Source organism: Aspergillus versicolor, assembly GCF_001890125.1.
Source record: "Aspergillus versicolor CBS 583.65 unplaced genomic scaffold ASPVEscaffold_6, whole genome shotgun sequence".
NCBI lineage: Eukaryota > Fungi > Ascomycota > Eurotiomycetes > Eurotiales > Aspergillaceae > Aspergillus > Aspergillus versicolor.
In genome coordinates this window covers 260,955-287,681 of record NW_024467529.1, presented here as the reverse complement: position 1 = coordinate 287,681, position 26,727 = coordinate 260,955, and the positions used below count along the sequence as shown (strand labels likewise).

The following is a 26,727-nucleotide window of genomic DNA, read 5'->3' as shown; positions in this document are numbered from 1 at the left end:
TAGAAATAGATAGTTTTAAAAATAATAGATAATTAATTAAGAAAAAGAGAGTAATAGATAAAAAACTATTATAAAAAATCTAATATTCTATTCTAAAAATTAAGTAAGAGAGAATATAAAGTATATATAAAGAAAATTAAATATACTATCTATATTATTATTTAACTTAGGGTAGACCAGGATATTTATATCTTATAGATTAAATAATAAAAGAATTACTATTCTTAAAATTTTAATAAAGAGAAGTATTATATCTCTAAAAATAGAATTAGTATAAAATAGCCTAATTATATATTCTAAGTTATATACTTTAGATTTTAATATAGTATACTTTATTTAGCTAATATAATTAACTATTATAAAGATCTTAATAGGGCATTATCTATAAAGAGCAAGTTCCAGGCATATAGCATAGTAATCTTCCATTAAAATGACTATATTTATAGTGTCATGCTTTCTGTAATACTCTATATCGGGGCGCAGGAGATGGGAAGATTAAGAAATTAGTTAGTAATCAGCTAACAAGGTTCTACGAGAATATAATAGATAATAGTAATATTAATAAAGATAGTAGAGCTATAGTTAAGATACTTATATTATTAGATATATTTCTCTAAGACTCTTGTTACTATATAGGCAGTCTAATCATAATCTATAATAAGTAAGATTAGTATAACTAGAGTAAAAATAAAGATATAGGACAGGCAGCTAATATCTAGAGATAAAGAAAGAGATAGAGTATATATTATATATAATATATAATCAGGCTTAGTTAGAGTCTACTAGAGATTTAAAGAATTAGTCTCTTAAAAAAAAATAGTTAAAAATATAAATATTATAGAAGACTAGCAGGTAATATAATATTCTAGATAAATAAATATTCTAATAGTAGTAGCTAGTAGAATAAGAAAATATAAACTATTTTATTAGATAGAATAGAGTAGAAAAGATAAAAAATTTAAATAAATAACTAATCTAAGTTAATAAAATAGAAAACTTAAAAATAAAGAAGATAAAAAAAAATATAGCTATAATTTTTAATCTAAAAAAAAAAAAGACAGGTATAGATATTATTAAAATAAATAAAGATAAAAGATTTTAATTATATAAATATAAAATATAAAAGAAAAAAAAAGAAGAAAGAAGAAATTAAAAAGAATAAAAATTAAAAATAATAAAGATAGTCTTTATATACTTAATAGTACTAGCAGGCAGTAATAATAATATAGTATATAGGATAACTATCTCTAAAAGAGTAAAACTAACCTAAGGAAGGAATTCACAGGTCCTTACTTTACAATAAATATTAACAACAATGGCCTCGTAATCACTCAGATAGTGATATCCCAGACTAGTGTCTTTGACTCCACATTTGTCCGTGATGTTAGTTTACTGCAACATATCGGATAGAATAAAAGTGTGATGGTTGTTGAAAGGCCACCCGGACAAACCCCAAGTTTGAGTTTATACAAAGTCAGACCACCACTTGAACGGTTCCTGGCTTGAACTGAGTCTGGACATCGGTGGTCAGGCGCTGACTCACGGTGGCGACAGCTTGCTATGTAGAAGTTGGAGACGTCTGACACTATTTCAGTGTATTACTAGAGCAAAATCCAAAGCACAGTCCATTTGGTAAACTAATACAAAATGAGAATATAGAAGGGGCGCCTAGAAAAACGGCACCAGTACAATTAAAGACAAAACCTTTGAACACCCTGGCAGGACAACGACTGAGAGCTGTTTGTTGCAGACAAAAATATGAAAGAAGCTTATCGAAGCTAGTTTGGCCGGCGCATCTAGAGACTCGTTAGCAGACATATCTACAAAGGTCCATGAATATTCATACTAATTCCGGAACGTAGGTAAGTTCCCAGGTCTCCGGGTCCCAGCGATACCAATCCCATGCCATCAGGATCAGGGCAAGCTCGAGTGGCGGTGCTATCATTGCGCCGGTCCTGTCGCCCCTGAGCCTTCGTGGGTAGAAGGTTGGCTCGGGGTCTGGGTGCTCTGCTGGATGTTCAAGTCGCGGGTCGATAACCTCGACAGAGATGTCGTGCAGAAGGAAATATTCAGACACCATGATGACTATAAAATGCAGGGCGAGCTCAAGTGCCTTGGGCCGCGGGTTCACGTCGAGCCTCATTGTGATCAGGATTGTTGGAATCGGGCGCTCCATGAGGTGCAGGGCGCGTTTGCGGCCGCAGGGCTGGACATACCTCTCTTTGGGGAGACTGTATTGATCGAGGATTTCGTCCACCTTTTTGGTGAGTTCGTATCGGAAGAGGTTCATGCGCAGCCTGCGGTCGTCGCTGGCGGGCAGCTCTTGTGATACAACTGGCAGCGCGCGCAAGTTGATCCCGGCTCGGTAGGGCGTGTATGTGTAGCTGAAGTCGCCGGCGCCAACTTGGACCAAGCTCCGGTCTGATACAGCTGTTTCAGAACCACTGCCCCAGGTTAAGGCCAGGAGCTTTCTGAAGGCCGCGTCGGAGGACGACGGTTCGATAGGGGGTTGGTAGGAGCTGGCATGCTGGAGGGCTTTGACGTAGACGTCCGGGAAGTTGCTCCGATACAGACCATCTGCAAAGATGGCAGCTACGGCCCGGACAGGGTTGTCCACGGGGTCGTCTTTTCTGGGCTCCTCCTTCTTCTTATTCTTTTTACTTTCCTTATTAGCCTCGACCTGGGCAACAGTAACTGTGCGCAGATGGGCAGCTCTCCGAAGCATATTACCCCCAAAGGCCGTGGGTATGGACGGGGTGGTGTTGTTCACGTATTCGGATGCTCTACGGAGGACGTCTCTTGCAGGGAGAGTTCTCTTGTCCGCCGTAGAGCTGCGCATGTAGGGAGGAACGTACTCATCGGGGAGTGGCTGATTTCCCTCGAACTCTGCCCAGTTGTATGCGCCGTAAATGGGCTCAAATATGTAGGATTCGTAAGACGACATTCTGATATACAAACAGAATAGTTTACAGGCGGATGATGCTCGAGGGAGCTGAACGGGAAGACATAAAATGTTGCGTAGCGCAGCTGTGGGAGAACAGATGAACGAAAAGGGAGCAGGTAAAGATGAACGAGGAATAGGGAAGAAAATATAAGATGGTTCGCAGCAGGCCATGACGATATCATATTGCAACGGGGTGGTAAGAGCGCATACGCAGCCAATAGTAGACTTCTCGAAGACTGCTCCTGATCATTAAGAAGTATAATACATAAGTCATAGTTCGTCGTGACGGACATTTCCCCCAGCGTCATCATCCTCAAATATCCCGACGACCTTGACAAGAAACTCTCCAGCCTAGATTATGTTAGTGCACACTCTATTCCTGTTCGACAGGCACGTACCTCGTTCAACTCCCGAACTGTATCCCGCGTCTTGACTATCTGCTCAGGTGCCAGGAGGGCATCAGCTCCGAGCAGAATACGCAACGCATTCCCTGTTACATCAGGTGCCAGTTTAGCTTCCGTATCCACCACTCCCATCATCCTGCCTGTATCCACGGCACTGTCGTTCCCTGGGGCATCAAAACCCTTCGACCCAGGGGTAGCGTCGGCAATCAGCAGTCGCAACCCCTTCACCCGTTCTGGATCGAGCATCTCGGACGCAGTAACAAGAAGCTTTTGCAGAGTTGCAAGTGAAGAACCAGGGACCGACAAAACCTTATTCAGGATCTGGTTTAGATCAGTCCAGAACGCCCACGATAGGATGCGAGCGGCGCGTGTATCAACGTCTAAGAGCGGCCGCGTCAGCGACACAAGATCTCGCAGAATATCTTCCAGAATATCCACAACTGCAGTGACCTGGCCATACTGTTGGAAGAGCGTCGCCAGATCGTCCGCAATATACGGCGTCAGCGCACGCGCTCTCGTCTGCAGTATACCAGCGACATCGTCTACAGTTTGCCCCTGGAGTGGACCATCAAGCAAATCAAGCAACCGCTCAACCTCGGAAAAGCCCTGCTCAGTCCCGAAATAAAACTTAATCCTCTTGCCCATGACATGCCCATACCCCTGGTACTCCAGCTCCCCCTGATCAAAGATTCCCTGGTCTCTGCACAGGTCATGCAGCTGGTGCGCCCGGGCAGGCGTGAATGTCTTCCTGAACCGCGCCACAGAAGCCGTAAGCCGGCCCAAGGTTTCTTCGTCGGTTATGTATGCGACAAATTCAGCCATCTGCTCTGATGTGAGCGCCTTATGCCACAGCATAACTTCATTATTCAGCGCTTTGATGTATGCCGGGTCCAATGTATCCCTGGCCCACTGTATCACGCGCCATAGGTACCCAACAGTAGGGATAAGATTTACACCTGCGCGATCAAGACCCTCTTTTGCGATGCGGTAGTATTCCGCGAACTCGGGGCTGAATATCGAGGCGAGCGTATCCAGCACGCCTACCGCGACGCCACGATACTCGTCCGGGATCGCGGGGCTGGTGCTCAGGAATCCTTTGAAGACAGCCACGAGCTCAGGTGTGAATAGTTTTCCACCGGTTTCGAAGACGTAGCTGAATGTGGATGTGAATTCTGGGTCAGAGAAGAGGAGTTGTACGCGCTCGCTTATGGGTGTTGGATTTGTCCTGTCGCTGAGGACGGTGAGTTTCTTGACTAGGGCGTTTATGCGCTGGATGGCTTCAATGCGTGCTAGCATTGCTTGTGCTTCGGGGGTGGAATTGAGCTCTTCTTCTGGAATCGGCTCTTCTGGAACTGGCTCTTCTTCTGGAACTGGTTCTGGTTTTTCTGGTGCTGGTGGTGATGGCTCAACAACCTTTGCTTCATCGACCTTAGGCTTTGTTGGTGGAACTTGAACTTGCCCTTCCTCGTTGTCGGGGTCAAATATCGAATTGAGACCAGATGCGAGCGATGCGAGATTCTCGAAGGTGCCGAGCCTTTTCAGAATATCGGGGGTATCCTGCTCTGCATCTGCACCTGCATTGGCATTGGCAGCCTCCCCAGTATCAGAACCGCCGGCATTATCGCCCATGAGCGAGAACAAGGTCGATGCCACGGACGCGACATTCTTCATTTGTGAGATGTCGAAACCATCTAACACGTTGGATGCATCGTTGGACGCAGGCTCTTCTTCTTGGACTTGGCGCAGCTGCTGCTGCTGCTTTTCAGCAGGTGAGTCGCTTTCTTCATCATCTACTAAAGAGGATAGTGTCGATGCGATCGAGATGAATTTTTTTAAATTTGACAGCCCCTCGGCGTTGTTGAGAAGGTCTAAGGGGTTCTGTTGTGGGTCGGCGAGCACAGCGTGGGGGATCCCCAGGGACAGCAACACGAGAGAGAGACGCATCTCGTCTCGGCGGGTTTACAGGGCGATAAACTCTGAAAGTCAGCGGACCTGGAATGCCTGCTGTATATCACGGAGGAGAAAGAATGCGGGGAGGGAACTTGGAGGTCAATCTGTTCCTCAGGGGTCTGGACTGCTCGGCAAGTGGTGCGGGCCAATCAGAACAGCCAGATATATTAGTTAAGAATGTTTCCGCGGGCCGAAAACAACATGTGATTTTATGACATGCATGCATAACTTGATGACCGAACCCTAACTCCATGACTAACTAGGTAACTATCATATCCCGTGCAATTACATTAGGCCATGAATGAACACAATAAAGATACAGTGATGCAAAGTAACAATTTGATCAGCCCAAACTCAACCCGTCCAACTCCATATTCGGACTATGCTGCTGCTGCTGCGGCGACATCGCCTCGCCGAAATACTCCTGCACCCACGACGAAATCAACGGGTCGAACCCCTGCGCCAGCTGCTGGAACTGCAGCCGGTCGAACTCCGAGCCGTGGTCGATAATCTGCGGCCCGTCCGCCCCCGCACTCTCGGGCTCGATGTACAGGTAGTCGAGGTTTATCTGGCCATTGTTATTGTTGTTGTTGTCGGTCTGTAGCGGTACTGCGTTCTCGACTTCGCCGGAATCAGACATGCCCGGGAGTGTACTTGTTGCCTGGGGAGGAACAGAGAAGTCATTCTGCTGCTCGGCGAGGTTCGTCTGGACTGAGGTGTCGTCGGGGAGAGTGTGCACGTCATGGTTCGTTTGTTCCGTTGTAGCGCTCACGGGCGTTGTTGCGGTCTGGAGATATGGGAGACTATCCGCGCGCGTGAGGCGGCGACTTGCTGGAATTTGCACCGTGGGACTGTCGATCGTCCATGGGAGCCGGATGCTCATCCCGATAGGAGGAATGCTGCGTACCAGTTCCGGAAGAGCGTTGTCGTAGGGTAGTCTCCCGACGGCGAGGCTGTAGTCGACCGACGTCGAAATAAGGAGGTATGCCCGTGGGAACTTCAAGAATGCCTCGTGCCATGTATTTGCACGGCCTGCGGACGAGGACTCGACTAGTTCCTTGCCTGTTGAGCTGGACTGCTGGGGAGGGCTGGAGCCGCGTTTCCCGGATATCTGACCCTGTTGGTCCTGGTCCCATCGGAGGAAGAGGTGCTGGGAGGTCATATATGCGAGCCGTAGGATGTGGTTTGTTCCTGCTGTGACAAAGTCGGTGACATCGTAGACGCGTCCGGAATGGCGCACGATCTCGCCTAGAGAGTCGAGACGGCGTCGACGGCGGTCCATTTCTGATGCTGATGGGGAGAGTTTGAGATCGATGGCTGTGAGGACGAGGGGCATGGCAACGTAGGCGAGACTACTTCATTAGCTGGGAACAGTAGATGGATGCGAAAAGGTGTGGATATAGAACATACACACTGAGAGGGAGATTCTGGGCTCGGCCCTCTCGACCGAAATATTCCATAATACTAGTGAGACGGGCCATTGCATCGCGCAGCATATTCCCGGCATTCCAGATTTGGGTGATGTAGTTCTTGCCACTGAACATGAGGTGATTTTCAAGCAGGAGGGCCTCGTAGTGCGCCAGATCAATTCGTGCAGTTCTGCTAATTAGCACTGGTCAGACTACCAGACTCTCGAAAGAAAATACTCACTGGTAGTACATGTATGTGAAATTCGTCAACAGCGTGACAGCCTCTGGCGCCTTGCCCTCTGTCCACTGATATAGAGGCGAATGAGCCTCCCACCGCTGCATGGCCGTCTTGGTTCGCGCAATCTTCGCCAGCTCCTCCTGGAACTGCTCCAGGGTCAAGGACGGCGCTGCGATACCGTGCGAGGAAAAGACAAATGTAATCATCTCAGACAGCAGCACAGCCAGTCGGCATTGCTCTTGGAGAACCTTGAGCATCATCCGCTTGATCTCGGGGCTGTAGACAGGGGAGGTATGGATTTCATCTGAAAAGTCGTCTTCGTCCGGCAACTCAGCCACCATGCCCATATCAAACGAGGTAACTTGTGGCCGCCGGCGGAGACCAAGGCAGAGGCTCCGGTCGCGCAGGATAATTGACCACCAAAGGCGCTTCTTCAGACTCGGGTCGATATCCTCGATCGGGCCAGGCTGGCAGCCGATGATCATGGCATTTTGAATCGCGCGCGTCAGCCAGAGACTGCTGATCTGGGGCTCATTCGCAGAAGTATGGAGAGTCAAAAGTACTGAGCCCTGGGCCTGTGGGTGCGGACGGTCCTCTGCATGCAGGTCATAAAGAACCTTGACGCGTTTATAGAGGACATTGCGGGCGTTGCGTTTGTCGGTCCATCCACACTTGCGAATTGTGTCCGTGGAGATGTACTACACAATCAGCATACAGAACTATAGTTACCAACTACGGAGAAAAGGCGTACCGGAGAGCCGGCGAAGAGAATCGCCTGGAAGACGAAGAGCGAGATCTTTTTACCCGCGGCAGGGTTGCGGTATACGCGCCAGAACTCTGCCTCGTCGATTACGGGGGAGCTGGGGTGGACATGCAGGAAGTACTGGCGGATGAATTCGTCGAGGACGGACTCCTCGGGGATACTCAGGCAGCCTTTGGCAGATAGGAAGGCGAGGTCCTCCCCGTCCAGCGTCGTCAACCCCCGCAGCTCGAGGAAGTCGTAGCTGGCGAAGCTGACATGGCCTGGGAGAGAGGCAGCTGGAGAGAGAGTAGACCCAACTTCTCGCCCATCTGCTTCAAAGGCCAGGGCACGAATGCGCTCGAGGTGAGGGTTCGTTTGGTTGATCGTGCTGTCCTGGTTACCGTTTTGGGCACCTACGAAGCCCGTGAAACTGCACGCTGTTAACACGATCACGTTCATGCTTCGCAATCACAAGCTTGGGATGGAAATGCCGTCTTACTTCCGTGGCAGTTTGCCTCGCAGCACGCATTCGGGCCTGCCGTCCTGGCGACAGCGCGTGCAGGGACAGCCCCGGATAGAGGCATCGCAGCGCACTTTCCGGTGATGGCACCAGGAACAGGCCTTGGGCGCTCTTCTCGTGCGTCGCAGCATGGCTGGCAAACAAATACAAGGGCGACGCGGGATGGGCAAGCAAAAGCCGCGATGTAGATCGAGAGAACGTGGAGAGGGGAGGTGGAAGGAGCCAGCTGCGGGGGAGTGAGCGAGAGACAAGGAAAAAGCACGGCAGACGTGACAGCACTAGGATAGGCTGGATTTCAATCCATGACTTTTACACGCGGTGTCAGCGGCTCAGGTGTCTTCAGAACACGAATCTAGCGGATCGCAGGAACAGCGGGGCCAGTGCATGGACAGTTGGTCTGGGGTTGAAATGAAGGATGGTGAGGATGCGAGGACCAGAGCAGCAAAGACAGTTAGGGCTTGCCACTGACTCAGGGCCCCTGACTAGAACCCCCACAGCACCCCCAACGTCATCCAGGATTGCGCACCTGACATGCTTTCGACGGTGTACCAGCCAGCGAGATTGCGATTACGAATCTCGCTTGGCTGCCAGTGGCAATCTGGTTGACGGTCCAGCCGTTGAGTTTATACCCCGCGTTCTGTCTCGTTTAATTGAAGATGGCCTTCTCGACTCGGCTACAGTGACTCAGATACACCACGTTGGGAAAGCAATGCGATGATTAATAACAAGTAGACATTCTAATCGACATGACATGACAGGAAACCCGTAACTCTAATCATAAATACGAAACGAACCACCGCCTCAGATCTTGCGCTGCTGCTCCCCATACTTGGCCATCCGCTTGCGCATATCCTTCATGTAGAACTTGACCGGGAACGTGCGAACCGCCCTGGGCATAAACGGGTACGTCGCCTTGGTGATCGCCATCGTCGACTTGTAAAGCCTCTTCTTGCTCTTCGTACTCTTCAGCCCATACGCCTCCCTCAGCCTGGGCGGCAGCATCTCCGTCGTCATCATCCGCAGCGTCGGCATCAGCGCTTTGAAATAGAACGGCAGCTTGGGGTTATAAAGCAGGTCGTGGGCGACATTCTTGGCCTCGTCACAGATCTCAAACGTCGCTACCTGCTCGTCCCAGTATATCCAAAACGCCTCGCGGTTCTTGGGCCACATTTCGGGCGGAACGCGCAGAGACGCACCCAGGACGACATACTCGCGGTAGACCTCCTCCGCGCGCTCGTCGTCCATCGGCCCAAATATCTGCTCGTAGATATCGATCCCCACGCCATACAGAGTGGCCGCTACCCAGAGCTGTGCGTCTGGGTCGTCGGCCTGGTAGTCTGGCCCTTGCACAGAGGCGTGGGCGCGGTGCACCAGCTCGATGATCTTCTTCTTCTCAGCGGCGGTGCCAAAGAGCATGCTGTAGACGTAGGTCATTGTCGTGCGCAGTCTGTCGACGGGGCGCGTGGCGAAACTGCTGTGGTAGTTGACGCCTTTGGCGACGCCCGGGTGGGCGACTTGCAGCAGGATGGCGGCGGCCCCGCCGCCTAGGATGATGGCCTCGCTGACGACCTTTTGGATGTGCTGGGGGTTTTCCAGCGCGGCGACAATCAGGTCGGTGTCGGTGTCATGGTGTTGCTTCTCCGGCTCGGAGATTGTAGAAGTAGACATGGTGTTGTTGTTGTGGTTGTGTAGAAGTTAGGTTATGGTGTGGACAGACTAGAGATAGTGGAGTAAAACGATCTGAGCACGACGACGACCATGGTAGCATATAAAATCAGCAACCTCTGCGAGAGCATGCCACCAGACGAAGGCGTCCAGCGGCATCATATGTATATCGCCGCCAGAGGCGAGCCGCGGACCGGGCAGCCGTCCGTCGAGGGCCCCAGCGACCCTGATTGGCAATCCCGATGCAGGGAGGTCGCCTAGTTGCATTCGATTCATCCTTGCGAGTCATAATCTCGTCTACTATCGGGCCCCAAAAGCTTCGTGATCAGTCAGTGCTGGGGTGAATCACGGCGAGATGAACGATGGGCAGCGGGGGCGCGGTCGATCCTCCACATTCCGTCCCTTCATCCAATGCTGGCCCAGTATATGCGAACTGTAGATAGATGAATTCCCCCGAGTAGATTCAGTCAAGCGTTTCCCCAGATTAATAAATAAATCCCCCGTTCTGGTCGTCAAACGCAAGGGTCACCCCCTTTTACCCCACTGTGCCCGTCCCTGATTCCTGCTTCTCTGGAGCCAGGCCAGGCTGTCTTGTTTGAATTTCTCTCTGTAGCCTCTCCAGCCACCGACACCTACCATGGCGGTGGGAGACGCATACAAGGCCCGGATGGCCGAGAAGCGAGCCATCGGGGCCAATCGAGGCGACCTCGAGGCCTCCAAAGCCGCCGGTGCCGAGGGTGCAGAGGTCGAGCGCATCGAGGACGTCGCAGCCGGCGAGCAGAAGCCGAACAAGCGGCAGCGGTTCAAGCGGCATTTGGGGCGCTTCTGGTGCTGCTACTTGCTTGCTGGGATTGTATTCCTGGCCATCTTCCTGCCGCTCTTGTATGTGCCATGGCACTGCATATGCTTTGACATGATGCTAACGGTTATAGCTTCGTCTATGCAATACCTGCCATTGCCCAGCGGCTCGTCAATGATACAGACCTCCCCGTCTACGGAGCGGATATTACAGACCCTAAGCCGGACGCCGTCACCTTCAAGCTCAGCACCGGGCTGAAAATCCCCCTGCCTGGGGTCAGCGTCAAGCTGATAACCTTCGACCTGAATCTATTCAACAGAGACTCTGACCCGGAAGTTGACTACCTCACGGTCCCTGTCCCCGAGCAAGTCGTCAAGGGTGATACGGACATTAGCGTCACGAGCACAGACACGCCTGTTCTTGACGAGGACGAGTTCGTCAAGTCCTTAACCAAAGCTGTCTACTCGAAGCGGTTTAAACTTTCTGCTTATGGCAAGACGACGGCGTATATTGGCGCGTTGAAGGCGCCGATTACGCTTGATAAAGATGTGGAACTGGATGGTATGTTTGCCAATCTCTATATTGCTGCGCTGGTAATAACTTGACTAGGACTGGACCAGCTCAGCGGCTTCTCCATCGACGAGGCTGCCCTCCTCCTACCAGCCTTGGAAGATGGCTCGAATCTACGTGGCAAAGCAACCCTGCCGAACCACTCTGTCGTCACATTCGCATTGGTACTTCCCCCCTCTCTTAATTACTTAAATATCACTAACAGCTCAGGGCAACGTAACCCTAAACCTCAAATCGGAAGATATAATCCTCGGCACCGCCCTCCTCCCAAACGTAGTCCTACGCCCAGGAAACAACAGCGTCGCATTCACGGGGATAGCAGACATAAACGCGGCCATCTCCAACATCGGGCCTATTCTGTCCTCGCAGAAGGAGTCGCTGAGAAAGGGCGAGATCGCGCTCTCGGCGTCAGGGAACCAGACCCTCTACGCGGGGAAGCATATCCCGTATTTCGAGCGCGTGCTGAACGATCTCACCATCACAGCGAGTGTTCCGATACTGCAAATCGTGACGGATACGCTGGGTGATTTCCTGGGCGAGGGGTCTGAGGGTGTGATCGGTGCCGTGACGGATATCTTCAACAAGATGGATTTCGCGACGCTGTTTAAAGACGTGAATTTCGATTCGCTTTTCGATGACGTCGGCAATATCGTCAATAACCTGAACCTGGGCCAGTTGGTTAAAGCGGATGACCTGAATACGTTGCTTAAAGGGATTGACTGGGAAAAGGTTGCCGCTGGGATAGGGAGTATCCTGTCCCAGCTTGACCTGGGTGCCTTTTTGGAGAATATTGATTTCTCAGGGCTGTTGCAGAGTATTGACTGGAATAGTCTCCTGCAAGGTGTTGCGGGCCTGCTGCAGGATATCGACTGGAATGCGTTGTCGCAGACGCTGAATACGATTCTGGAGGATGTGGACTGGGGTGCGCTGTCGGAGCAGATCCAGCCGGTGCTGGATAAGTTGGATATCGGCAGTATCGTGTCGAATATTGACTTTGGCGCGATATTTGATAATCTGGGTCCGCTGCTGCAGAATGTTGATTTTGGGGCCATCTTTGAGAATCTGGACTGGGGGGCTGTTATTGGGGGGATCGGCAGTTTGCTCAAGAATGTCGATTTGAGTGGGCTGGTGGATGGGTTTGTGCAGGGGCTGGAGAGCCTGGATCTGGGGAGTATCCTGGATGAGATCAATATAGGGGGTGTGAATATTGGCGAAGTGCTGGGGGGTCTGTCGGACAATTCTGGGGGAAATGGGACGAGTCTGAGTGACGCCGTGGACAATTTCAGGGATGTGGTGGGCAATATCGCGAACAGGACGACTAGTGCTTAATGTGATAATATGAATAAGTATGAATCAGTATATCCGTATATCAATAAGTATATACATCTACAGTCTAGAACGACCCTCCTTCACGACCTCCTTAGCCGCCTCCTCTCTCAACACTCTCTTGAGTATCTTCCCACTGGCATTCTTCGGAATCGCCTCGACAAACTTCACACCCCCAGCCAGCGCCTTATACCTAGCCAACTTCGGCGCAAGATACCCCTTAACCTCCTCCTCAGTCAGCCCATCCCCACTCCCAGGCCTCCTGACAACATACGCCCTAGGCAACTCCCCATCACCCCCCGAATCCGCAACCCCAATCACCGCCGCATCAACAATCTGCGGATGCGACAGCAGCACGGCCTCCAGCTCGGGCGGAGCAACCTGGAACCCACGCACCTTGATCAGCTCCTTCTTGCGGTCGACGATGTACCATTTCCGCGTGCCCGCGGCGCAGTACGCGATGTCGCCCGTGTGGAACCACCCGTCTGCATCGAAGGACTCGGCGTTGGCTTTGGGGTTGTTGAAGTAGCCCGGTGTAACTGTGGGACCGCGCACGCAGAGTTCCCCGCGTGTGTCGAATGCCGAGATGTTCTCGCCTGCGTCGTTGACCAGCCTACTTTCATTAGCTTTATTACCTTTGGAACTGTATTGTGGAGACATACTTCGCCTCGACATTCGCAATCAACAACCCAACAGACCCCGTATCGTCATCCTCAGGATACGGGAAATTCATCGCAATGCAAGTCGTCTCGGTCATGCCCCAAACCTGGGTAAAAGGCGCGCCGTCAGAGAGTAATTTCTGGATGCGCGCCTGCACGCCTTTATCTAATGGCGCGGCACCGCACGTCGCCGTCTTGACGGACTTGAGGAACGGGCGCGTGTGCGTGAGCTGGTTCATGAGCACGGCGATGGCGATGGGCGGGACGAGACCCAGGTCTGTGATGTTGTATTTCTCGAATGTGGACAAGAAGACGGGCAGGTCGAAGCGGCGCATCATGTACGTCGTGTTGCCGGACTTGAGGATGCCGAAGTGTGTGCTTGGGGCGGCGGCGGCGTGGAAGAGTGGGATTGCGATGACGCGGTTGCCCTACAATTAATCAATTAATATATAATCCCCTTGAGTGTTAGGGTAGTGTGGGGAGGGCGTACTTCATACGGCCGAGGATTCACCTCGTAAACGAGTTCCTGCTGCGCGACGAAATTGTGGTGCGTGTTTGTGACGGCCTTGGGGAGGCCTGTTGTGCCGCTGCTGAAGAGTCTCGCGGCAGTCGTTGTCTTTGCCCGTTGCTCATCGTTGAAGGAGACCCAGTCCTCTTCGCCGTGGTTGAGCAGTTCCCTCCATGACAGTCGACCCCCGGAGAGACTCTGGCCCTGCGTGTCGAAAAAGCGCACATTCGCATCGGGAATCCCGACCTGCTTCGCGGCGTCGATGATCGGCTCGATGATCTCGGGCTCGGACACGACGAACCGAGTCTCGGACGCACGGAAGTGGTGTGCGATCTCGTGTGCTGTGTACGCAGGGTTGGTTCCCGTGAATATACCGCCAGCGCCCACGATGGCCAGGACGAGCATGGGATATGCGATCTATTCTTTTAGCGAGTGTATGTGAATGTAAATAGTTGAGTTGGGGACTTACATCATTGAAGGAGTGGATAGCGACACAGTCGCCCTCTTTGACGCCCCATTTGCGCAGGCCGGCGATGAGCTGGCGGACAATGGTGCGGGCCTGGTTCAGTGAGATCGAGCGTGAAGGATTGGCGACGTCGATGTAGACCTGTATAGTTAGTTGGTTGTGTTACTGGGGTTGTTACTGGGGGACGAACGGGCTTGTCAGGGTTGTACTTGGGATTCTCGAACAGATAGCTCAGGATGTCCACATACGGGACGGGAACTCGGGTTAGGGGCTCAAAGATCATGATGGCATTGATTGACTGAGAACGTGAAAGTTTCGAAGAGAGAGTCGAGCTGTTGATGAAGGATTGTTCCCCGCTTCGGCTCCTCGGTTCGGCCCAGCCACTAATTAATGCGGATATTACTTCTATGCGATGACAACTTTTATTGAATTCTATATATAATGACTCCGGGGGCCACTTATAACCGAATTTGAAACCGCGGATGCGTGCGGATCAACTCCCCATACTTCCAGAACAACAGCGGACAGGCACACATCGCCAGCGCAATAAACGCAAGGAGCGAATTCCCCCATCCCAGGCCCAACGCATCATACATCGCCGGTCCAGCAAGGGGAAGCACAGCGCCCGCCAGTGACCGCAATGCCGTGTTTGCCGCCGTCACGGACGCCGCGTGCAGCAGATACGAGTCTACAAGGTATGTATTGGCGGCCATGAATACAGTCATCAGCCCGATTGCGAACACGCCTGTCCCGATGATGGGAACGATCCAGTGCGTCTTTTCTTGAGCCGTCCAGCCGTACCAGAACAGGCCGATGGGGATTGTCCACGCACCGAACATCATGGGTGGGAGACGCGACTCGGGTCTGAAGATGCCCTTTGCGGTGTGTGATTCTGCGATTTTGTTGCCTACGACGCCGCTCACGACTAGGCCGAGCAGACTGCCTACGCCGAACCCCAGGTAGGCGAGCCCTGCGAGGGATTGTGAGAAGCCGTACTGGTTCTCGAAGATGCTGGTGATGGTTGTGAACATCAGGTATAGGTAGCCGTAGGAGACGGCCGCGAAGAGCGAGAAGAGGAAGACAATCGGTGACAGGAAGAGCAGCTTGACGGGCCGCGAGAAGGCGTCGATGAAGACTTGTTTAGGGGTCCGTCCAGTGTCGTGGACGGAACGCAAGGAGGCGTTTCCGGTCTCCTTGCGCAGTCTGGCGGCCTTGCGTCCGAGAAGCACCGGTGCGTATGACTCGCGGTAGGCCAGGAGGGCTCCGATACTGATCACGCCGGCCTGACTCGTTAGCTGACATCATTTAAGTAGTCAGAGGGGACATACTGTAATCGCGATCACCCAGAATACCCATCTCCAGCCTGCGCCCTCCGCCAGAAACCCTCCAGCTACAGGTCCAACGATCGGACCTAGGATAGGCCCCAGCGCCCAGACGGCCATGATTCCAGCGCGCTTCTCTTGTACGATCATATCGGCAATTGTCCCGGACCCGATCGTGATCGGACACACACCGGCCACACCAGCGAGCAGCCGGAAGACGATTAACTGCGGCATGTCCTGCGAGACGGCGCAGGCGACGGTAAACACCAGGAACAGCAAGTTGGAGCCGTGATAAACAGGCACGCGACCATAGAGCTCAGACAAGGGCGCAATAATAAACGGACCGACCACGTATCCCAGCACAAACACCGAAACGACAAACGAGGCCAGCATACTATCGGTGGAGTGGAAGTCTTTCATCACGCCTTGGATGCCGGGCGCGAACATGGACGAGGCAAGCGGGCTTTACTGAGTTAGTTCACCTCTCTAACAGCGAAGAGTCAAGGTTGCCTACGTGATGAAGGTATTCGCCGCCATCAGCACCAGCTGCGCGGCCTTCTTGCCTGTGGGCCAGTTCATCGGATTCGCAGGGTCGTCTGGTCCATCCCAGTCGACCTTTTCTTGCGCGACGCCGACACCATTCTCGCCATCCTGTCCTTTCTGGCCATCGATCTGTCCCTTTTCGACATCGACATCGTTCAAGGTCGACATTTCGAGCCAAACCAAGCCAACAAACCGATCCGATCGACTCCCGACAGCGGACGAAAAGCCGACCGACTCCTATTTATACGCGATCAGCCATGATCAAGCAATAATAATACGGAATACGACATCGTCTCCAACCAATTCGGATCTGGCCAGAATTGTGCAGGGCAGGGTCCAATGACAGCCCACAGGACCCTCCTTATGCGGAGATGGGTCCGTTGTGAAGCTTCGATTTGCGTCGTATTTCTTCGTATTGAGGCTAGTTTACGCTTTCTCGGCATAACTTTGTGTCCATCTGCCGTTGTGCACGGTCCAGCTGCATAAGTCGGCTGTCGGTCGGGTATCTGGATCTCACCCCGCAATTCCCTCTTATCTGGAGAAGCTTGGTTGGGTATTTGGGAAGTGTAATTCAGTGTGTTATATTGTACGGTAAAAGCCCAAGTATATGATCCTCGGTTCTCGCTGAAAATTTAGATTGTTTCGAGTTTGCTCTCTGTCTATTTATGGAAAGTCTTCATCTTATACTAACAACCCAGTGAAAGACCCAGTGCTACAAAACAAAACAAAGATGGTAAAGGAAAACAAGCTTAGTAGACAAAATCCACTTGATATATATATCTTGTAAACACCATCAACACTAACATCCAGATCAAACATCATGACCGACTACCGCCCCGCCAAAATCTTCCAAACCCCGGTAGACGAAGACAAAAACTCATTCTACTACGGCTCCCACTCACGATGCATCGGGAAATTCATGGACGGACTCGAAATCGACCCCTCGGGCCATCTACACGCCCGATTCGGCAAAATCACAGAAGTCGTAGCCCTAAAACGGTTTATTGGCGTCGTGCCCGTGCCGGACCCGCAGCGGCAGGGCAGCCAGAAGAAGAGCGGGTTTCGGCCACTGAGGTATAATGAACTTGTTAATATGCAGAGATATTTGAATGGGTGTGATTCGAGTGCGCTGCCTACCCCGGAGGTGGGTGAGCGCTATGAAGGTATTTGGGCGACGCCTGGTGGCGGTGTTATGATTGGACAGGGGGTTGTTATGGAGGTGCTTGTATCTCCGGATATCACGGTTATGTACATTGTTGAGCCTGTATCGGAGCACAAGGTGATGAAGGAGTTGAGGAGGCGGGATCAGGCACGGCTGAGGATGATGGCTGGCAAGAATCCTCGGGGGAATGTCGCGCGGAGAGTAGTGAAGGAAATATTCTCTATCTAGCTTTGAGTGTTTTACTTCGTTGGCATACCATTGCCTTCTCTTCCATATAGGGTATAATAACTTGAGCGGTTAGCCCAATTATAGAAATAGACATGGTACTTGCGAGTAAGGTCCACACCGATAAGGTTGAACGGCTAGACTCCGGCCATTGCCCGAATCCCCGATGCCCAGTAGAGACCCACGCTGAAGGTATACAATGGCACTGTCCTGAACGAATCAGGGCATGGAATCGCTCATCACACAGTTATACGCTGTGACTGTGCTTACAGCTACTAATATGAGAACTTTGTTAAAATGGCAGTGTTTAGTTTGCCCTGTATTGACATGCATAGTCTTACTTAATATAGCAACCCTAGCAAGGGACCTAACAAAGGAGATAGATATACCATCGAACAATGAGTACCAAACATTATATAATTTAAGGACGAGACAAAGAAGCAGCTCAAACAGGGACAGTGCAGCATATATAGAATACCAAGAAAAACAAGCGTACAAAGCACGCTGGGCCAATAAAATATAAATCCACCACCTCATGCCGTCCATGACCCTATCTAACTTGAACTTACCACATTACCAACCCTATTAAACATCCAGATTACTCAGAGACATAAAGTATAGATATAGCTACCATGAAACACCCAGACAAACAAAGAATCCCCCTCCTAAACCCACGCCCCTACTACGGCACCGACTGCATCGGCCGACGCACCCACGGCCTCGCCGTCTCAGAAGAAGGCCACCTATACCAATCCTACGGCACAATCACAGAGATAATGGAGCTCCCGCTCTTCGTATTCGTCGAGCCTGAAAGTGCCGCGGCCGTGGCCGAATTCAAGCCATTCACATATAATGCGCTAGTCGAGAAGTGCTGTCGGCTTAATATTGCGCGGAATACGGGGAGGCTGGACTATTGTCCTGTTAGAAGCGAGGTTTGTCATGGGGGTGTTTGGTTGGCGCCTGCTGGGGATTTGATGGTTGGGTTTGGGAGGATTGTGCAGGTTAATAGGCTTCCGAGGGTTTCGTTTGTTTATATTGTTGAGCCGGTGGGGGAGGAGGACGACTTTTGCTTTTAAATATGACCGGGAGAGGGTTTCTGGGTAGACGTGGCTGTCGTAAGGGGTATCAATGGATTAACTATTAGATCTAATAACAAAAAGAAAAGAGGACTAGCAGTATATATTATCGTAGCATTCCGACTTCACTCCCCAGACATCATTATACTTGTTGTGCCCTTGCATGTCCCCGGCACCCATCCCTCCTACCATGCAAGCGTATTGCCGCACAATGCGGGTGAAATTCTTCTGTTATATATTAGTACCGCCGTAGGAACTTCCGGAGTGTAGTATAACATACCTGAAATGATGAATTAAATGTCCTTGTTGCAACCTCGTGCGCCCGCAGAATAGTCCCACAGCCCTGCCCTGCCAAATCACTCGCGCCAACCCGGGACATTTGGTCGGCGACGGAGAGGAAGTTCAGACTGCCATGGGACAGATATATCCCGAATATAAATGGCATGAATGAGAGATTGCTGTCCAGCTCGAGGATGTGGGCGATTGACTCTGCGGCTGTTATACAGTTGGCAGTGGTGGTGAAAATCTCTGGCGGAAGAGCACAGGTGGAGGAAGCATCCGGGACGGAGGTAGTGTTATTTTCTCCGTAGAGGAGCATGTGCAATACACGAAGTATGTACCGACTATATGCAATCACGACATCTGTGTTTATCCAGGCGAGGCATATCGGCTTTTCGTCCGTGCCATTGAGAGATAGAGGAGAAGTCGGGAACGCAAACTGTGGTGTCCTCACGGCCCGGAGGACTTCGAGGCTATATTCGCAGTCAGACAGCATGGTCTGGATGGTGCCTATCAGGTAAGTCTCGTTGAGGCTTCCCAGGCGAGGATGCTGAGACCGTGAACGCAGCTCGAGAATATCTCCAAGCATGACCATGAGAGGGAGAAAGTAATCGAAGAATCCAGTGCCTGATATTCGGGTCGGAGGTTCACAGACCCTGGGAGGAATATCTTCCAGGGGGATACTGTCGAGGTCTGTCCAGATCCACTCTGGCAATGGATACAGGACTTGACATTCGGAATCCTGGATGTGGAGGGGCTCGTCGAAGGATAACGCAAAGTGTCGATCTAGTGTATAGACCAGCCAAAACGCTCGGCGACACTCCTCGTGTTGTTCTCGCGAGGCAAGAGACATCTGCTGGGATGATGGTGTATCCTGAGCTATTCGTGCTTCAGAGTTGAAACCCAGTCTTTTGACTAGGTGTACGGCTTTATTCCACCACTGGATGTATTCATGTTTGAACTCCGATCCGGATATCACACATGCAATCAGGATGTAACTAATCACATCGTCGACATTCTGCTCGGGATTATTCTCCGATACTGGACAGCAATCGGTCTCGGTAGGTGTTGTACACGGGAGCAGGTCAGATTCAGCAACCCAGCCATCTACAAATAAATTGTCAGTTAATTGATAGCCCTTGAAAGCCAATGGTCTTACTAGTTGTGCGGTGCCATTTATCTGAGTCCCTAGCTCGCAGCAGTTTCATCGATAGGGAGTACAGGCTCTGAATGACCCTGGAACGTGTAGTGGTATCCTGGAGAATGTCCAGGTTTGCTGTATGTGATACACACCAAAGGATAGTGACCAGCAAAGCAGGCGACACCAGCCGTGGGGCCTTTTCCCGGAGTAAAGACTTCTTGCGGATTACTGGAGTCAGGATATAAGGGCAGCGGGCGTCCAAGCCCGCGGTGTCTGGGTCCGCGAAGAAGATATCAAGTAGACTGCAAGCATCTTCTGGACTTACGATGCCTTGCAGGACCGGGAGAACCGGATTCAGACACGGATATCGACATGTCAATGTATCGTTGAAGAAGCCACTGCCGGTGGGAAGTGAGGATAGGTCGAGTGAGAGGGTGCCATAGCTGAGAATGGTTGCCTCACATTCTGTTGAATGCATTGGCCGGTCAGGCCCTTCAGAAGTGAAGGATGTGTCTGGCGTACTACCATGGCTTTGAGTGTCCGTCCCATTGCCATCCCAGTCCGAGGATGAGGAAAATGATGCCTTGCTGCACCGCGGACTATCGCCGGCGCCGCTTGGTCTCGCGATATACGATTGTCCCTTGGTTGATGTGTCTGAGCTGTGAGTTTTGGAATGGGATTTTCTCTGGGTAGCCCGGGGCTTGGGGCCTCGCTTTTTCACAGCACGCTGATACTGGCAGGGATAGTTAAGTTCTGTTTGTGTCAGCAATACACAGATGATTCAAAGTGAATAGGGCAGGCATACTAGCACAACGTCGACTATTGGAAAACAATGAGGTTAGTTCCTGCTGTCAATATTATGGGAGGATGCCATACCAGGGAATTTCACCGCTGCACCGAGTCCGAGAATTGTTACATCGATCGCAGGCCCGCTGGACCCTGTCCGGTCTATCGAGGCCTTGGCCCATGTCGATTATCTGAGGTGAGTTGGCCATCACGAGATGCAAGATTAGGATGGTCAAACAAGCTCTTCAGTTGTGAAAAGAAGGCCCTGAAGAGAATGAATGCCGTATTATAATCCACAAAAGACACTTCTCTGTGCTTCAGGGCAAACTCTGATCTGGCGAGTCAGAGTTGACCTCATACAGTGGTGAGCAACCCTGGCCAACAGATATTAATGGAACGCGTCTAAATCCTGCAAAAGTCAATGGTGCATGCAAGTGCACGTTGATATGCATACCCACTCCCCGATTTGGCCCTCTTCCGTAGCCCCAGATTAATCTGTTTCTGTATCCGGCACTTGTATGACGCCAGCAGCTTAAAATCTGGGGAACTGCGCCGGAGACGCCGCGTGCCATCCGGAATTAGGGCAGCCTTGGTTGAGGGTGGAGCGTTTCACTCAGGGCAGGGCACGAGCCCTGGAGGAGAAAACGACTTCTTTTTCATCGCTCGCACAGGGACGCGTAAGACCTGCGACTGATCTGGCGGATCTCGCAGCGTAATCGTTTGTTCTCCGACCTCCGAGCCCAACCATCCGATCCATCATCCGCGGGGCTGCCCTTTGGACCGGCCCTGAGTAGCGCGAGTTTATTGATTGATAGTGCCCGTTATGGAAGGACTCTGGAAGATGGCACACGTGGGATGCGATCAAAGCCATCACGGCAATCAAAGCCATCCTTGCTGATTCGGTGGGAGTCACCCCGAGACCGGCCCCGGCGTCCTAGACTTGACTGGCATTTACGAGTTTGCATCCCCTCGATGGCGATGATCGTCGTGATCCAACAGCCGCTGTTTCGACTGGGCAGGAGACTGCTCTTGCAGCGTGCGACATCTCCTTCCGTACACAAATCCCCCGACAGCAATCCACCGATAGATCAGCGGGCGCCCCATCGGCCGTGCTCTGGCAAGAAATCGAAGCTCCATCGTGTCTCAGATACTGGCTCTCTGGCCGCGTCAACTCGTATCCAAGGTTTTCCCTTTTAATATGGATTGTGGGCTGTGAATGGTGGAAAATATGATCCACTTCGGTCTGTCCTTCCACGAGGACGATCCCTGCCTCCCCCGTTTCTTCTCGCACGCAAATGCCGAAAGAAATCCGTTGAGCGAACTGCTTCACTCCGGCTTATGTTGAGCGTCTTTGTGATAGGACTGCAGCGAAGCTGTACCTGTATCAACTGACGCCGGCGTGCGGAGAACCCTGCACCCCATCACCCTGATCGCTCCTCTCAACCTTCGGGAGAAAGGAACATGGGCCTATCCTTCGTCGCAGACGCTAAGGTTCAATAGTTCGGCATGTTCCCTGGCGAGCTGAGAAGGGTCCTCCAAGATCTCTCGGCCCTCCGCCTCCCGGTGGCCGCCGTCGGGCTGGCTTTAGGCCGATGGTCTCGCATCAGAGTGATTTTCTCGAGGTTGTGTGTGAGCGTTATTCCTGCAGACTACCCTGTAATCTCACCCCCCTGTCGCCGGTTATTGACAGAGGGGAAGGCAGGGGGATTGTGCCTTGGAGAAGTTCAATATCCACCAGTGGTGGGTTATTGATTCCGATCGATTGACCGAAAAAGGTCACCGTTAGACCTAATCGACCTGGTGTTCGTGCGTGGTCCACTTCGTGTTGACTTGTGGGTATACCGACAGTGCCCCAGGCTCCGCACATTGGAGACAGGATGGTTTGTGCGAACTTTATCGGAGCACATTCCTGCTCAGGAAGCAGTCCCAGGCTGTGCGATGAGATCCGGTTCCATGATGAGACGACACTCAGACCCGCTCTCGTGTTTGCTGTCGTTGACGTCGATGGTGGAGGCGCTGTAGGGCTTCGACACAAGCAGCGACCACTTTTCTCCTGGAATTAACTTTGATAATTGTGGTCCTGGCAGGGCAGAATGGTCGACTATTCGCTGGATCTTCAACTTCTGAAACTGCTGTCAAGCTTAAACTGCTAAATGGTATAAATCCAGGTTCTGAAGTCACCAAGACGACTATCAGCACAAAGACTGCGTCTGAACAATGAGGGCCCACGATGATCCTGTCGAAAACTCTGTCGGCTACACCTACCAGGACCATGCCACGCTTAGCATTGCTGCCCCATCTTGTGAGTGTATTTTGCTAGGGAAATTCTTCTGAACACCCTTCTAACCATATATACAAGTCATAGATTCCTGCGCAGCAACTAGCACTTGGGACCCAGGGTGTGTAACTATTGGCCGGGAGGTATAGAGGGGGCATTCTGCTTCCTCATCTCTGAATCCCCCAGTACCTGGGGGTTCGACGTGCTTCAGGAAATGGCCAATGTTTTTCGACCTCAGTGCTTCGTCCGGCCGAAGGACCTGTGGGTTTGAGCCATCAATCGGGTCAGGCTGGTATGGATCGGATCACATCCATTTTGACCATGTTTCGATGGCTGAGGCTGCCTCTGAAGAGGACACCTCAAACCACTCCTTATGCAGCATTAGACAGCCAGTGCAGTAGATCCAAGTATTCCGGTGCTTCAACTCTGCGTGGCATAGCTTCTCCACACGAGCTGCATTTGGGACGGCAGCCTTTTTATTTAAGACGCAAGAGTAGACGGGCTTCCAAAGCCTGTTACACTCGAATGACCATTCGTCATGGCGCTCTTCAACTGTGCGAGAGGTATATCCGATCTTAACGAACCCTTTGTTCCCCTCAACCTCATATGCGTATAGGAAGCCTTCGCAAACAGCACTGGGGTGAGAAAAAGATCGAGTTTTGCCACGAGCTTCTTCTCTTTCGCCATGTCCATGGCTGTTCCATTGGACAGGCCTTCTACTGGGGTCTCAGTTTTAATTTCCTTGTGTCCTGAATTAGGCATCATAGGCCCCCGGGTGGCGCAACATTCGCCATAGGGAAATACTATGTAGTGCTGGCGTTCAAAAGCAGGAATAGGCAATGTAAGCTCGTGGTATCGCGGATATAGGGGTTGCGGACAGGCGCTGGGCATCCAACCTCCGATGATCCAGAGAAGGACACCCAGGCGTGGACCAAAAGGTTTGGTGCAGGAGGTCTGCCAAGGGATGCTCTGCAGGTTCGGAATTGTATATGATCACCATAGAAACTGTGGTAATTTATAAATAAATAGATAATAACATATATGCTTCTTCTAAGTTTAACTACCGTAGTTTGTTAGACCTACCCATACTATAGTTTGTTTAATTTAAATTATTTTATAGTACCTCAAGTATTTTTAAATCTATTATTGAATTTTGCGAGGATACCATGCGGATACCGGAGGCATATGCTGGGTCGATGCCGCCGCATTCAAAAGGGATCCGGAGAAGGGTGCCTCGTTCACGGCATTCAGCTTGTCAAAGAAGGTGTATTTGACGAGCAGGGCCTGGCGGAGGTTATGATTAGGAAACCGGTAACGTACCCTGGACGCACCACAGAACAAAGTCGGATAATTTCAGCGAATTGCAGGCGCAGGTGGCTGTGAATCTAAAGGGGACCAGGTTGATCTAGGCGTCTATATGGAAGTATGGGTTTCTCACGCTCCAAGTCTGTTTTAACCTTTTATCCACGGTTGACCGAGTGCTAAATCCCATCCAATAATACAGGAAGGGAATTAAAAAAAAAAAAAAAAAAAAAAAAAATCGAAAAGGTGGTTTGCGATCTCAGAAAGGTCCATGATCAGGCCACCGGCCTCCCACTGCAAGCAGTAAATGACATGACTCAGTGATGCGTTCAGGGTATGCCTGCACATTGAGATCAACCGAGAAGACGGCTTGGCCACTTTAGACTTCGCGGGGATCGCCCGGGAGGTATACGGGGACCTCAATTCCCCCGATGTCATCACATTCAGTGCCATAATATACGTGCTGCGTTCGCTAGTAATAGTGACATTCCCCTAACCGGTGTTGTCTTGCTCCGATTGAGGTGAACCTGTCGTAAGGCTATCAATGGCGTCGCGCAGCCGCGATTTGGCTGTAATGAAGTCAGACAGCCATGACCGTTTCCCATGCACCCAATACTCGGGTCTGGCACAAATTAGACAGCTCTGGCGGGACCGGAGCTGGCCCAACGTGGGACAGTCAGTCAGGAGTCCATGCCCACATGACAAACACACGAATAACGGATCCAGGCTCGCTCGAACGATGATACTCGCGCGTCCTACGCGAGCTCTCGGTCCGTCGGGGTTCCGGTGGTGCTGGTCTAGCGCAATGTGGTGAGAATATCTGCGTTGGTCAAGACCAACAAGGTGGAGTCAGGGAGATAGCCCTTGCGGGAAAGAATACCTATCATATGAAGAGAGGGGATCGGATCATAATTCGTGGGTTTCGTCGTTTGCCCTTTCGTTATTTGGGTTCAACACAGCTACGGGAAGCTTCAATGAGTGCACTGTCTATTGCTGGGCGCCGTTAATTTGTTGTAGTTGATCGACACGTGCGTACTTGATATTCAATGGTGGATTGTCAGGCTAGTTATTTACCTTTCCCAGTTGAGATTGAAACCGGGGAGAATGGATTGTAGTTTGAAAAAGCTTTAACACGGTTGACGGGTTCTAAAACTCTGGGCCTTCACAGCGCAGTCGGTGCCTGGTTGATTTAATGTGGGACATGGCCGCGACTAATATCAGACAAAGCCATAGTTGTATCTTGGAGTGTTATAGCGTGTGCAGGAGAAGCCTGGGCGCTTAAAGATGGTGTAAAATAAATACATTTGCGGGCATGGTAGATTGAAACAGCCACTAACGGCTCAAAGGTCTATATCTTGCTCCGATAGCAAGTAGACAGAGCAAGAGGCCAATGTATTGTTTAGCAGGTCCATCTATTCGGATGAAGTCCACGAAATTCTGGAGCATCCAGGTCTAATCCCTGTAGTCTGGCCTGTGACTGCAACATCACATCGACGACTTGTCTTGTACGACCATGGATCACCAACATGAGCAGTAAGACCGCGGTTCCAGATCGCTGATCAACTTCCAGCTCCAACCTTCCATTATTTCGCAGTTCAATGCCCTCTCGGAGTTCGCTCCTGAACATTCGCGCAAAGTGTGGACAAGCAAGGGACAGATGCTTGGAGGAGACGCGAAGCCGAAGATGCCGCGCAGCCGAGTCCGCATTTTCTGTAGTTTTTGAATCCTTCTCTTTCGCTGTGGTTGATTCTTGTGGCTTTGTATTGCCAGCGAGAAGGTCTAACGGTATGTCCTTCAAGCCTGCGGGGAGACCCCGAGGGATGTCGTGGACCACCAAGGTAACGTCGCCATCTGGGTCTATCTCGTAAGAGGGATTCACATTGCCTGGCTCAACTGCTATTGTCTTGGTGTCTGTCATCCTGATTCAAACGGCTTACGGGGAGAGAAACGATGTTGTGTGGGTAACACAGTTGAGTGAAGATGGGATTCTACGGCCGTTGTTTACCTGCTCAAGTATGCACGTGACTGTTTACTGCTGCAAACCAAGCGAATACTCGCCATGAACATCGAATTTCGATATATGATTCAAATGAGAATATTACGCGGAAATCAAGAGTCCATGATCAGATTTCCTGGTAGGTTCCTAGGACAACCCCTCGAACTGAAGCTGCCCGTTGCTTTCACCTTGCAACACGGCATAGAGCTGACACTTACGGTAGAATGAAATCAAGGCAACCGATTTCGATCAATTCAGTCCGCATAGAACTCTCGCCATATTCTGCTGCTAAGACTGGGCGGGTAAAAATCACTGACCTATCGGCCAAGGTTCAATGTTTGGTTGTCTTGCGGTGGCCCCTTGTCTGATCAGATATCGGAGAAACATCAAAATGAACACGTTCTCTATTCTATATAT

General features: G+C 51.1%; 11 protein-coding genes across 11 annotated transcripts; 3 read left to right on the top strand and 8 right to left on the bottom strand.

Moving 5' to 3' along the window:
- Nucleotides 1–1,778: 1,778 nt before the first annotated feature.
- ASPVEDRAFT_84574 (uncharacterized protein) lies at nt 1,779–2,944 on the bottom strand (the record flags this gene model as incomplete). The annotated part of the gene is made up of 2 exons (XM_040817563.1): nt 1,779–1,796; nt 1,847–2,944. 2 exons carry the CDS (start codon nt 2,942–2,944, stop codon nt 1,779–1,781), a joined length of 1,116 nt encoding a protein of 371 aa, XP_040668873.1.
- ASPVEDRAFT_42623 (uncharacterized protein) lies at nt 2,742–5,365 on the bottom strand. The gene is made up of 2 exons (XM_040812623.1): nt 3,343–5,365; nt 2,742–3,295 (listed from the first exon to the last, which is right to left on the bottom strand). Exons 1-2 carry the CDS (start codon nt 5,290–5,292, stop codon nt 3,215–3,217), a joined length of 2,031 nt encoding a protein of 676 aa, XP_040668872.1. The 5' UTR covers nt 5,293–5,365; the 3' UTR covers nt 2,742–3,214.
- Nucleotides 5,366–5,641: 276 nt separating this feature from the next.
- On the bottom strand, nt 5,642–8,386 carry ASPVEDRAFT_62959 (Zn(II)2Cys6 transcription factor; the record flags this gene model as incomplete). The annotated part of the gene is made up of 5 exons (XM_040815647.1): nt 8,187–8,386; nt 7,697–8,117; nt 6,949–7,643; nt 6,709–6,897; nt 5,642–6,650 (listed from the first exon to the last, which is right to left on the bottom strand). Exons 1-5 carry the CDS (start codon nt 8,336–8,338, stop codon nt 5,642–5,644), a joined length of 2,466 nt encoding a protein of 821 aa, XP_040668871.1. The 5' UTR covers nt 8,339–8,386.
- A 622-nt stretch (nt 8,387–9,008) lies between these two features.
- On the bottom strand, nt 9,009–9,875 carry ASPVEDRAFT_53637 (oxygenase MpaB family protein; the record flags this gene model as incomplete). Its single annotated transcript, XM_040814814.1, has 1 exon — nt 9,009–9,875. One exon carries the CDS (start codon nt 9,873–9,875, stop codon nt 9,009–9,011), a length of 867 nt encoding a protein of 288 aa, XP_040668870.1.
- Nucleotides 9,876–10,509: 634 nt separating this feature from the next.
- Nucleotides 10,510–12,570, top strand: ASPVEDRAFT_133833 (uncharacterized protein; the record flags this gene model as incomplete). Its single annotated transcript, XM_040807067.1, has 4 exons — nt 10,510–10,754; nt 10,805–11,232; nt 11,281–11,405; nt 11,452–12,570. 4 exons carry the CDS (start codon nt 10,510–10,512, stop codon nt 12,568–12,570), a joined length of 1,917 nt encoding a protein of 638 aa, XP_040668869.1.
- Nucleotides 12,571–12,627: 57 nt separating this feature from the next.
- ASPVEDRAFT_134664 (acyl--CoA ligase) lies at nt 12,628–14,483 on the bottom strand (the record flags this gene model as incomplete). The annotated part of the gene is made up of 5 exons (XM_040807156.1): nt 12,628–13,180; nt 13,230–13,654; nt 13,717–14,151; nt 14,204–14,341; nt 14,391–14,483. 5 exons carry the CDS (start codon nt 14,481–14,483, stop codon nt 12,628–12,630), a joined length of 1,644 nt encoding a protein of 547 aa, XP_040668868.1.
- ASPVEDRAFT_714749 (MFS transporter) lies at nt 14,424–16,142 on the bottom strand. The gene is made up of 2 exons (XM_040816122.1): nt 15,529–16,142; nt 14,424–15,483 (listed from the first exon to the last, which is right to left on the bottom strand). The coding sequence occupies exons 1-2, from the start codon at nt 15,967–15,969 to the stop codon at nt 14,659–14,661; spliced, it is 1,266 nt and encodes a 421-aa protein (XP_040668867.1). The 5' UTR covers nt 15,970–16,142; the 3' UTR covers nt 14,424–14,658.
- A 743-nt stretch (nt 16,143–16,885) lies between these two features.
- On the top strand, nt 16,886–17,455 carry ASPVEDRAFT_84567 (uncharacterized protein; the record flags this gene model as incomplete). The annotated part of the gene is made up of 1 exon (XM_040817562.1): nt 16,886–17,455. One exon carries the CDS (start codon nt 16,886–16,888, stop codon nt 17,453–17,455), a length of 570 nt encoding a protein of 189 aa, XP_040668866.1.
- A 629-nt stretch (nt 17,456–18,084) lies between these two features.
- ASPVEDRAFT_29638 (uncharacterized protein) lies at nt 18,085–18,528 on the top strand (the record flags this gene model as incomplete). Its single annotated transcript, XM_040810254.1, has 1 exon — nt 18,085–18,528. The coding sequence occupies one exon, from the start codon at nt 18,085–18,087 to the stop codon at nt 18,526–18,528; it is 444 nt and encodes a 147-aa protein (XP_040668865.1).
- Nucleotides 18,529–18,621: 93 nt separating this feature from the next.
- Nucleotides 18,622–20,943, bottom strand: ASPVEDRAFT_84565 (Zn(II)2Cys6 transcription factor; the record flags this gene model as incomplete). The annotated part of the gene is made up of 5 exons (XM_040817561.1): nt 18,622–18,756; nt 18,809–19,914; nt 19,967–20,701; nt 20,754–20,767; nt 20,825–20,943. The coding sequence occupies 5 exons, from the start codon at nt 20,941–20,943 to the stop codon at nt 18,622–18,624; spliced, it is 2,109 nt and encodes a 702-aa protein (XP_040668864.1).
- A 4,436-nt stretch (nt 20,944–25,379) lies between these two features.
- Nucleotides 25,380–26,266, bottom strand: ASPVEDRAFT_42619 (uncharacterized protein). Its single transcript, XM_040812622.1, has one exon. It carries the CDS (start codon nt 26,230–26,232, stop codon nt 25,714–25,716), a length of 519 nt encoding a protein of 172 aa, XP_040668863.1. The 5' UTR covers nt 26,233–26,266; the 3' UTR covers nt 25,380–25,713.
- Between the last annotated feature and the right edge of the window lie 461 nt (nt 26,267–26,727).